A 12,520-nucleotide genomic window follows, 5' to 3' on the forward strand; every position below is an offset into this window, starting at 1 on the left:
CTTCCCCCAAGAAACTTTAATTCTCTAAATCTGGGTAGTGGCCTGGGGCTCTGAATTTTGTATGGCTCCTAAGGCGATGGCAATGCACACTAGAGTTTGAGCATCACTGTATAGAGAAAATAAGAAAAGGTGTGAGGACAGATTTGTGAGAAACATCTATGTTTGGAGGATGAGAATGAAAAGAGGGACTAGCAATAAGAAGAGAGAGAGATAATCAGTCATGGTGGTGGCAGCAGTAAGATTGTATGGGATCTGGAAGTCAATGCAAGGATATTGAATAGGAAGCAATCAGCGTTTTCTTACTGCTAATACCTTAAATGATGCAGCCATTCATGTCCTTGTGTTTTTCCTGTTTTAGACCAACCTAAATTCCAGAGCAACCTAATTTTAACCAAAATAATGTTTAAAAATCCAAATTTTAAAGCCAAAATCGTTGACCCAAATTCTCTTGTGTAAACTTTTCTATGTAAGCATGAGTAAATAACTTCTCTTAGGTTCACTTTCCCACCTACAAAAGGAAAATAATCATGTCACTTGTTTAATATGATTTTTACAACAATTAAATATCGCAGTGTATATAAAGTATTAACAATGTGTCTAGCACTTGTGACTTGTTTAATTAAAGTTAGGTATTATTTGTATGCCCCAAAGTACTGTATGCGACATAGTGAAAGTGCTCAAGGAAACTGCTAAATTTAAATTTGATACATAATGAAGCAGGAATATTCTTCAGCTGTTTCTGATCTGGTTATGTAATGACCTGGCAGCCATCTTGGATTAGTTATGCCAGACCTGAATCAAATGTAACACTACGGCCAAATGTCTTTGGAAACAAGATCAAATAATCAATCAATAAGTATTGATTTCATCTCCCTGCTCTGGGCAGGCAGTAAGATTCTTGGCCTTAGGAGCCTATAATCAAATCAGGTAGACTGCACACAAAAGAGTAAAAAATTAACCTTTATAGACAGCATTGTATAGAATATATCCTACAGGAAAGCTGACTGCGGACTGAAGCAATTAAGGAAAACTTCACAGAGCAGTTGAAAATTGAACTTCATTAGTATGTGGTGAAAGACACCATAGGACCACATACCCACTAAAGTAGGGATGTCCAAACTTTTTTCAACGTTTTTCACCGAGGGCCATATGCAGTAAAATACACAAACAGCCGGGCCACTCACTTGAGGTGAAGTACGTATTGCCTCACCTGGTTTATTTAAGTAAACTAAATATATTTTTGGAATTTGCTGCGGGCCAATTAACAATGGATTGCAGACCGCAGTTGGCCCGCAGGTCACAGTTTTGACACCCCTGCACTAAAGGATCTCCCTTAGACCATGAATCTTGAAATCTGAATATTTTTATCCTATCTAATAATGAAAACAAAATGATAACTCACAAATACACTCTTTAAGGAAGGAAGATTTTTGGCTGGATTTGATCAATTAGATATGCTTAATATATTGGGGTAAGGGGGTAGATACCACAGTTTTTGAAAATTGCAATTTCTTGAGGCATGTTAGGAAAGACACTTTTTTCTCCAAAGGGAAGAAAAACAGTTGATGGAATGTCAAATCCTTCTACCCAAAGCTGCTGAGAAGGTTCAGTAAACCTTAGCAAAGATGAACTCCAGAGGGTTAAACATTAAGTATCTGGACCCTTCCAACTAGCATGGGCATCTTATAAAGGAAAACCTACCATGGTGGGCTTGCTCAATTACAATGATAATGCATTACTGCCAGTGGAGGCAAGATTAATAGATTACATCTGACTTTGAGTTTCACCCTGTTTCTGTCTAACTCTTTGATGACTCAGACACTTGACTCCTGTATGGATAAACCCAAAACAAAACCTATAAATGTGATGGCCCCAAAAGCACCAGGACCACTCAATCAATTGAATAGAATCATGAGTAGTCAATCTTAATCGACTATTGATAGTTTTTACTGTATTGTTCTTTGAAAGTCACTAATTACAATATTATTTTGGGTTTTGAAACTATTATAGGAGAATTTTTTTCAAATAGGGATATTTTGACATTTCAGAAGAGAATAAGAGACTTTAGAAATGTTACATTTAAGTGGTAGTTTACAGTCATTTGAAGAGGAATGTATCTACTCTAACTTAATGATTTTTTTTCTTTTTATGGCAATTAAGTCAGTAAGACTAACCATGGTGCACCAATATGGATCATGTATATGGAGGAGTATCTTTAAGGATAAAATAAATTCATTTATTTAAGTATTATGTATAATATTTGGGTAACTAATCAAATGCACATGGATTATCCATAATATAACCATAAATATAAAATGTTACTCTTTTCTGGCAGGCTATATTTCATCTTGACCCTAGTGGTCTCTCAGGTTGGATTTTTCTTTCTTGTACACCAAGATATAAAAGTTTTTCTTATGAAGTTGTATCTTATTATAGAAATGAAGATGATAAACGAGGTATCATCTTGGAAACAGATTAAAAAACAAAAACAAAAACCTCTCAGCCAAATTGTATGTGGGTCTCTAGAGGTGGAAGAGTTGCCAAGAGATTCGTTAGTTCAAATCATCATGGAAAGGATTCATGTGCAGTTCTTACGATTTGTGTACTATTTGTGAAAGTGTGTTTTTACCCTATATTTTACATGTATTTAATTTTTAAATTACTAAAACCATCACACATGGTAAAGAAATAAGAGGGAAAGGAGACAATGATTTCCTTAAATTGTTTTTCTCACTAAGATAGATCTTCCTCCAGCCCAACAAATACCTAACTAATAGCCCATCATAAATTCCTTTGCATTAAGAAAAATTCTCCTGATAACACAGGTCAATGATTCCACAGATTAGCTCTGAATACAGACTCAAGGGCTCTCTGAAAGTCCTTGCCCAGCAAAGAAAAACCATTCACATGAAGTGAGTTATGTTTCAGGAAATGTAACGGAAAGGTATTTGCCCTAACAATAATTTAAACTAATACATAAATACATTTTACTCTCTCCTTTTCATTTCCAAAGTCAGTGTCTCAGGAACCATCAAGCTGCTTGATGCCGTAGGGGCAGTAAGAGTTAAGTCCCCATTTCAAAGCCATGTCCCAGAACTCAAAAATGGACTGCTGAAGTCATGACTATGAACAGGATAGTTAGGTACGTTTTGGCTGAAATAACAGTTATTGGTCAGTTTAGTCTGATCAGTTAAGCCATCTGTGAACATCAACAAAGCCTGAGTCTCTTTTAATTCAATAAACAACTCTTCTATAGCACGGTCATACACCATTCATTTATTTAAGTATTATGTATAATATTTGGATAACTAATCAAATGCACGTGGATTATGCATAATATAACCATAAATATAAAATGTTACTCTTTTCTGGCAGGCTATATTTCATCTTGACCCTAGTGGTCTGTCAGGTTGGATTTTTCTTTCTTGTACACCAAATCCCACTCCTTCTCGCCACCTCCACCACAGCTGAGCTATACCAGCTTCTCCCGTTTGAACTGCTCCCGCCGTTTCCATGCTTCCACTCTTGCCTCTATTCTCCCCTCTAACAGGGTGCCATCAGAAGGACCCTTTTAAAACACAGATTTGATCACATCCCTCTCCTTCTCAAAGTCCTTATTGTGGCCTCCAAAGCCCTGTGTGGAATGGCCCTGGACACCTCCCCAACTTCAGTTCCTGGCATTCTCCCACAGGAGTCATTCCACATGAACCATGCTGGCCTCCTTGCAGTTTCTGGACCATACCAGGCATACTTCTACCTCAAGCCCTTTTGCAATACTGCTCCCTTCACATAGATACTGCTTGGCTCAGATCTCTGCTGAAATGCCCTCAGAAGTTTCTCTGACCATCTTTTCTGTAATAATAGTCCAGGCCCTCACAACAACAGCCCACTGCTCCCTATGTCCTTGCCTAGCTTTTGTATTTAAAAAAAAAAAAAAAAAATTTAAAGGAGAGTTATATACATAGAGTGTGTAAGGTATTAGACGATTTACTGTAAAATAGGTAATTTATTCTATTTCTTTTTAGGCACTTCTTTTGCGAGGTATTTTATTAGAAATTTACAGAAATTATTCACCAAATATAAGAAAATAGTTCTTTACAGTTGTCTTTGGCATTTGTGGTTTAAACATAATGGTACTTTTTTAACAACTAAATGAATTCCACGTGAAGAGTAGTATGTTCACTCTCTCTCCTCTCCCTTGAAACCCACAGACGTCTTGCCGGAAACGCTTTGACATACATTCCCAAGGGAGCATTTGCTGGCCTTTACAGTCTTAAAGTTCTGTAAGTAACCCGGGTGTTGTTTGTTATATTTCTGACTTTAGTGGCTGCTAATGAACCTGTAAACGTCGAGTCCCTCTAATAAGCTATTTGGAGCCACATCTTACTTCAAGTCTACCTTCATCGATACCACAGAGCAATAGTACACCTGGCTGGATTTGTGTGTGAAAAAATTCATCTCTCCTTTTCTAACTTTAATCTCTAAAATTGTTTGCCTCTAGATAACCAACTTATCAACTCAAACTTTTAAAAGAGAATTTCCCTTTCCTTTTGTGTTATGAAGTGGGAGAGAGTTTCTTGAATCATTTTGATCACCAAGTCAATAAATCACTGTGATGCCAATATAATGAGTTCACATTTTCAAACCGTTTGTGAAGTTTGTTTCCTTATGATTCACTGAATATGGAACAGCTGAAAGTTTATGTTCCACTTGTGAATGGAGGTGGAAAAGCCTAGTGATTATAGATATACTGAGTAATTGCTTAATTGAGAAATTCGTTAATTCGTTGAGATTTAAAAGTGGGCTTTCTTATTCCTTTATCTCATATTAGTGTCCAACTTCCCTGTTTGTTTACCAGAAAACTCGTTATTATTGACTACCTCCTTCTTCTAGTACCCATTGCTTAATTTGCTTTCAGTTTATTCTGCATAGGCAAAAAAGAGGCACCTAGGTAGAGAAAACGGGTAACACAAGTTGAAAGTCATACCAGGAATATTTTATCTCAGAGAAAATATCCTGATGTTTTCAGGAGAGAATTGGGTCCAATAGAGTTGAGAACAACAGTGCTAGAGGTAAAATGCTGAACAAGACAGGCCTGTCATTACCCTCATGGAAACTCTCAAATGTTTTATAAAGTCCAAAAGTCATTGGGAGAAAGAAATAATTGATTCTATGCTAGCATGCTGAGAAAGACAATATAAAAGAAGTATCTGTCTGGGGCCCTGACCAGTATAAGGAGGGTATATTATGAAAGAAGAGAAAGATAACAGTAATACAACTCATTAAGAGGGACAGTGAAGATAGCAACAGCCATCCTTGGCTGATACGTTTTTATATCTGAAATCTTGTTACTGTGAGCTCTAGAAGATCACTAATATTTAAGATGATCATACCTGTAAATAATGGTCTTCATAAAAAATCAGTTATTGGTTTTGTATTCCAAATAACTTAAGTCTAGTGGGATTCTGAACCAGGCTATCCTCAACAAAGGTTCATTTTCTTGTGTAGGCCATTCAGTCAAAGAATGGCACATCTTCCTGCCACCCACTAGCAGAACTAAAGCTATGAGGAGGTGAAGGGTAAAAATAAGCACAGAAAGGTGCAACTAGCCAAAATTCTCTCATTCCCTCATAGGCCCAGAATACGGCCTTGATAGTTACTTGATATCTAACACAGGACACTTAGCAGAGGGAGTATCTAACAATCAAGCTATCGATTGTTACCAAGTCCCTTTTTAATATATTATCTCAACTCCCTCTGCTTCACTGTCTATGTTATTCAGTCTTGTTGGCAAAAAAGGTAACCAAAAAGTTGTACTGTTAAAGTAGCAGGAGGATACTGTATGAGATAGTGAATATTTCAAAGCTCCTCAGGGAAAGAAATTAAGAAACTCTGAAGTCATCCTTTATCTCTAGATAAAGTGTTTCATTTTCTTTTCTTCCTCATCTATGAATGAAAAAAATGAAGTTGTAAGTGGCTAAATGCATATTCAGTTCATGTACATTCTGCTTATATTCAGTGTATTGAATAAATGCATTTGCAAAAGAAATCAGCAGCCATGTTGAGAATGCTTCCTGTTTTGATTGTACTCCATAGAGCTGTAAACCCTTTCATTGTTTTGTATTCCACTGGAATATCTTAAACAAAAATATAATTTTCTGATTAACTCACTGGAGACTTATAAGGCTATAATGGAGATAACTTGCTCTTATCTTGTCACTTGTCAGTAATTAAACAAAAGTTATTTATTTAGGGAGACATCAGGACTTAATTTTTTTTAAATTGTATTTTGGTATTTTACTATAGAAGTAGTCAGAAAATTAAATTGCTGGGAGGTAAGTCAAGGGTAGCTTTAAAAATTATCACTAATATAACTTGTTTAAGTTCCATTTTCTGAGAGAAGATATATAAAGCTACTGAGACAGTTTGCAACTATTCAAGGGAAATCATCTAAATATCTCTTATCCTCTACTCCAATTTTCCAATATTTTAGGAAGACCACATTTTAATAGTTTCTCTGTTTGGCTAGCAAAGCCTAGAAGGACAATTCAATACACAGTTTGTACCAGTAATATGTTACCTCCTACAAAGTTCAGACATCAATTAAGTCCATTATCTGTATCTCATTATCATTTAAATACATCACTGAATGAGTGACTTAGAAAACATTTCTATGAAGTTAAAATTATTTAGTATAGAGGAGAACCAAGATGGCAGAGTAGATAAACATTCTGCTTCTTTCTGTAAACACATCAAAATTACAACTAAATTATAGAACAATCAACCTGGAAAAACCTCTGCAGTCAGGCTGAAGAGAAGTTTTACAATTAAAGATATAAAGAAGACGCCACATTGAGACTGATAGGATGTGAGGAGACACAAAACGGGCTAGCCCAAATCAGTGTGGTGGTTGAGAACCAGGAGAGATATCTCCGGCCACACAGGTTCCCCTCAGAGGGGCAAAAGAACCCAAGCACAAACCAGTCTCCCCAGCCTGGAGTACTGATGCTGGGAAGGGGAGCCCTCACAACATCTGGCTGTGAGAAACAGTGGGGATTCCGACCATCTGGGTGGGACGGATGGCTGCGGGAAACCCAGACGTCCTCTTAAACAGCCTGAGCACACTCTCTCACTCGCAGGCACTCACCTTGGGTTCCAGCGGAGAGACAGTGACTCAAGGTGCATCGGAGGCATACAGGGGGTGCAGACTGAGGCATGTGTATTCGCAGGGAGGCCTGGAGGAGAGTCGTCATTTTCCCTGTGTGGGGTCCTTCTCCCATGCAGCCGGAAGGCAGGCGCCATCTTCCTTTTGTTGAGCCCGCCCCCTCCAGTCAAATCTGAATCTGATTGGCCTGGTGAGCTCTGCTCGCTCCAACCTGCTGACTCATTCAGGTGGTATACACCTGAAACTAATGTACATTAGCTAAATATTAATTAAAATCTTTAAAAATTATTTAGTATATTAAAACTGCCTGGAAAAGTGTAAAATAACATAGAAATGTAAACTTTTAATATTCAGGTATATTATACAAAATATGGAATTCAAGCTACAATTTTCCCAATTCCCTAACTGGTAAGTGAAGTGTGAGATCTCCTTTTTACTTGACTTTGTTCATAAGGAATCAATATATTTTGAGAAACTTAATTTATTAAATGTTAGTTGAATTCAAGTTTAACACAGTGAAATTACTTGAGTAAAACTATTGTAATACAAGTAACGGAATTATATTTCTTAGAGAACAGAATCTGAGCCATGGTGAGAAAAGCATAAATTTTAGGATCTTAAAAAAGTTTTCACATTCTATTTGTATTCGAGCCTGTATTTGCATATATGAAAATATTCTAAACACCTTTATATTTTCACTCTCAAACACCTTATTAATCAGATGATATTATTCTATTCCCATTAATACAGATAAAAGACCAAGAGTCAGGGAGGTTAAATGGTTTGCTCACCAAGATTTAAAATTTAGGACTTATCTCCAAGCTCAGTGTTGCCTCAAGTTCAAGTGAAAATATTATATTACAAATACTTAGCTTTGCATGGGCTTGTCCTCAGTGTGTGGTGCCTTTCCAGCACCAGCCTCACATGGGGGTTTATTAGAAATGCAAATTCTCTGGCCCCTACCCAGACCTACTGCACCAGAAACTTTGGGGATGGAGCCCAGCAAACTGACTTAATCATCCTTCCAGTGGATTCTGATGAACACTAAAGCTTGAGAACCACTGGCATAGGTTTGTTGTTATTGCTGCTGCTGCTGCTGATTTTATTTTCTCAATTAAAATGTCACATCCAGTACAATCTCACTCTACTATTAGTTTTGAGAAGGGGTTCAACTCATACAAAAAAGGCATACCGTTATGGAATGCTTACTATGCATGAGGTATTGTTCCATGTACTTTCACTCACTGGACAGTCACAGTTAGCCCTGAGGCAGCTGAGTATAATTACTGGTCCCTGAGACTTGGAGACATTGGGTGATTTCCCTCAGGTCACACTGCTAGTTGCAGGGAAGAGGTATTTGGATTCAAGAACCCCTGCTCTTCACCATACCTTAATCATACCATACACCATACAACCTGAGATTTTGTGCATTCAGCAAATATTTCTCAAGAGAATGCTGCAAGATGCTATCGAAAGTACCTCAAACCTTGGAGTTAGACATACCTGGGGCTGAAACCCAGCTAGTCATCTAACGAAAAGAAACTTTGATTGTGGGGATGAGAGAACAAGGCAAATTGTTTCTGAAATCCAAATATAATTTCGTGACTTAATAAGTAAAAATATTTCTTTAAATATCTGCTTTCCTAAAATAGTCTTCTGTTTCTGGCTTACATGGATCATGAAATACTGCGGTGGTTAGGGGGTGGAGGAGCTGCAAAATTATTGTGTTTTTATGAATAAGTTAGGAAAATATAGGAAATCTAATGAAAATTTTTTCCATGCTCTTTCCCCACTAGCAATGATATGTTTTAATTGCTTTGTTGCCAGGTGTTTCCATTCTGTAGTCCCATGTTCTAAAAAGAACTGTTGAACCTAAGCAAACAAAAGTACAATACTTCACAAATAGAATTTAATTTTCATCAAAATATGACCATGCACAAGAAGGGAGAAGATCTTTAATAGCCTTCTACTGTCATCCTTATTTCCATTTTCTCTAATCTATACAGTGTCCAGAGTTATCCTTTAAAAACATCAATAAGATCACGTAATTTCCCACTTAAACCCTTCAACAAGAGTTTCTCATCACACTTAAAATAAAGCCTTATCTGTGACCTGCAAGTCCTCCATGAGAGGGCCTCAGTTTCTCTTTCCCAACCTCTTGCTCTCACTCATTCCTCCTCAGTCACAGTTGATCCTTTGCTTCTCCTTCAACAAGTGAAGCAATCTCCAGCCTCAGGGCCTTTGCACTTGCTCTTCCCACTTCCTCAGTAACTCTTCCCGGATGTTCCCATGATTTTGCTCCCTGGCGCCATTCAAATATCAGCTCCGAAGAGACACCTTCCATGACTACCTTTAAAATAAAAATCTCACTCCTTGTTACCATTTATCCCAAATCCATGTTTTGTTTTTTATTCATAGTACCTATCACTTGTCTCATGTTATATACTCATTCATTAATGAAAATGATCTGTCATTCCCCACAGGAATTTAAGCTCCCCAACGGCCAAAGTTTTGTCTGACACTATCTTGTTTACCTGACACCTAGAACAGTGCCTGGCACTGCTATGGCCAGTTATTGTTAATTATTGTTAACTTTCCTCATTGTTTTTCTTCATTTGTTTTAATGTGCAGTATGCTACAGAATAATCACCTAAGGCAGGTACCCACGGAAGCTCTACAGAATCTGCGAAGCCTTCAGTCACTGTAAGTATTGCTGAAACGGCAAAATGTCCTCAGATCAATTTGGCAAGGAGCACTGAAATGTCCAAATAACCCTTTTAGTAAATTGCTTGGTTGGGGGCCCTACCTGAATAAATGGTGAAAGAGAGTGTTCCATTGGAAGTTTCCGTTAGTTCTTCGCATCCTCCTGAAACAATGTGGGTGGGAGGGGCCGGTGTTGGAGTTTGGGATTTCAGGGCAGAGTTTTAATCATTAACACCTGCAGTCAAAAGCCTCTTATATATGCTGGTATCTCAGGACAAAACATGTACTTCCAGGATCATGTCCTACATGCCTTTGTAATATTTTAGCTCCTGAATTCAAATCAGGAATGATATTTTTTCCTTTTACCTAGAAAAATGGGGGTCACAATTTAGAAATCTTGGCAACTTCAACTTATTCTGTCTTTAGATTATCTGAGCTGCCTTGTAATGAAATTTGCTGAGTGAAACAAAGACTTAATTTTTTCAAGTTCAATGTGTACATCAGGGGTCCTCAAATCAATAACATAAGACCTAATAGTATATATTAAAGCCTTGCTGTGCAAACCAAGAGCTTCCCCATCACCACACACAGATATACAAACAATTCCACAAATGCACACACACATACCTCAGATCCATACACCACACACAGGAACACACACACACAAACCACAAGCACATACAGATACACAAACATTTGCAGCAGTGGTGTTAGTATTCCATACTCTGAATCTACAACTTTTCCATCAGGAGTTCCCAGCCTCCACTGATTTAAAACCTCTGAATAAATAAAAATTAGGTAATTCGATGTTTTGGAGCTTGAGTTGTGAGCAATTGTTTACAGTGATTATTTGGCAATACTATGCCACGAGGACTTGGTCAGTAAATCTTCATCTCATCATAATGTGTAAGTGTTTACAATATATTGCACAATTTCCAATATACAGGTGTGTAATGCATGCTCTTGTCTTACACAGGAAGTCCTCATCTGCCAAACAAAATCCTGACTTCTGGTCTAGAATGATGCAGGAGATAAATGCATAAAAATGCACATAAATATTGCCGACTTGAGTTGAAAAATCACTGTGAAAAATCCACCCGTAAATAATTACATGTAGTTTGCTAATAGCCTTTTTCTAAAGTGACACGAGAGATGAAAGAACGTGAGATTTGGAGATGATACTTTCTTCCTTTGATCTTTTTGGCTTTTTCATGAAAACAAATCTGTGCTTGAAACCGTTTTAAAGCTTTTCACTCCACTCAAACAAAGTGACTTCCTAGGTTTTTACCAGCCTATAGATAAACAAGCCCACAAGGGTCCCTTTGTGGCATGGGATAGGCCTGTTGCATTTTTAGGAGCTCCTTAATGACATCACGGTATCACTCCCCCTTTGTTGCACAAGCCTTTTCCTAAAGGAAAGAAGCAGCCAGAGAAGCCAAATACTCTCTAGTTGGGTTGTCTGTGTAAGGGTCCGGGATCTTAGGGGCTGAATTGAAAGCGAGACAATAGCCGTGGCCAATAGGAACTTTAAACAGCTGTGAGGCAGGCAGAAGATAGAAGGATAAGAGTTTGTAACCAAAAGCCACTATCAGCTGAAAGAAGATCACAAACAGAACACACACAGAAGTGAACTCTTTGAGCAAAAGAAAACCATGCATCTTTTGTTCACTGGAACTGGGTGGTGCCTCTCTGATAAAGGTGTTCAGATTTAGTTTCTTACCGTCTAGATATTTACTATTCACCAGGTGTCTCTTGCATTGGGTTTCTGGTTCACAAAAACAATTACGTTTGAAACTTTATAAGTATGCGTTCCCTGTGAAAAAGCCAAGGGTTAACTTTCTAGTATGACACTTATCACATCCAAACTGAGGCATCTAGATAGACACTCGGCCCCCAGTGCAAGCTGGATTGTATAGGCTGGTTATGTAATGTTTGTCAGGGGTCTCTGGCCAGCACAAAACAATAGTTTTGAGTCTAATGGTCACTACAGACATGCCTTCCTATCCATTCTCCCTTCATTTTCCATGCCATACTTAAGCCTTCATGCTACTTCTGTATCGATACGAGTAATGAAGAGGGTGAGACCTGTCTTATCCATGCCGCCCACACCTGGGGGCTCCATTCAGTTACCCAGTTCTTGGACTACAGCAACCCTTACACCTTCACTTGGCCCTTTTTTCTAATGGTTCGTCTTTTTGCTCTCTCTTGAATTCACTCTATTTTCTCCATGTTATTATTTTCTTTGTATTGTATGTACACTCTCTAAGATGTATTCCGCCATCCATGGGTCAGTGAGTGCAGTACCCCTGTATATTCGCCTGTCCTTGTAACTTCTAGAGGGGGGTTTCTCAGCCCTGGCTGCAAAGAAAAATCATCTGGAGAGTCCCAAAGTTTACATTGAACCCCAGACCAATTAAAACCAGAATGTCTGAGGGTGGGATCCAAGCATCAGTGCTCACTAACTGGTTTAATTATATAGTTAAGTGCTTCTCCAATGAAGATTGGGAACACTGGTGTCCTATAGCATTCTTTAGGATGATCTGCAGATATTCTCCTGAACCCTTTCAAACAAGAAATAACAAAATCCATACTTTGCATTCCAGTATGAACTAATAATGTACTTAGAATGCGAAATAAAAGTCAGATTGCCTT

At 37.9% G+C, this 12,520-nt stretch overlaps 1 protein-coding gene across 2 annotated transcripts in view; it reads left to right on the forward strand.

Annotated features, from left to right (window-relative positions):
- Positions 1 to 12,520, forward strand: part of LGR5 (leucine rich repeat containing G protein-coupled receptor 5) — a 115,177-nt gene that overhangs the window by 63,763 nt on the left and 38,894 nt on the right. For both annotated transcript variants that reach the window (XM_033118727.1, XM_033118728.1), the window contains exons 3-4: positions 4,212 to 4,283; positions 9,797 to 9,868. In XM_033118727.1, coding sequence (XP_032974618.1) covers positions 4,212 to 4,283; positions 9,797 to 9,868 — 144 coding nt within the window. The remainder of the gene's footprint in view (positions 1 to 4,211; positions 4,284 to 9,796; positions 9,869 to 12,520) is intronic.

Source organism: Rhinolophus ferrumequinum, chromosome 10 (assembly GCF_004115265.2).
Source record: "Rhinolophus ferrumequinum isolate MPI-CBG mRhiFer1 chromosome 10, mRhiFer1_v1.p, whole genome shotgun sequence".
In the NCBI taxonomy this organism is placed as follows: Eukaryota; Metazoa; Chordata; class Mammalia; order Chiroptera; family Rhinolophidae; genus Rhinolophus; species Rhinolophus ferrumequinum.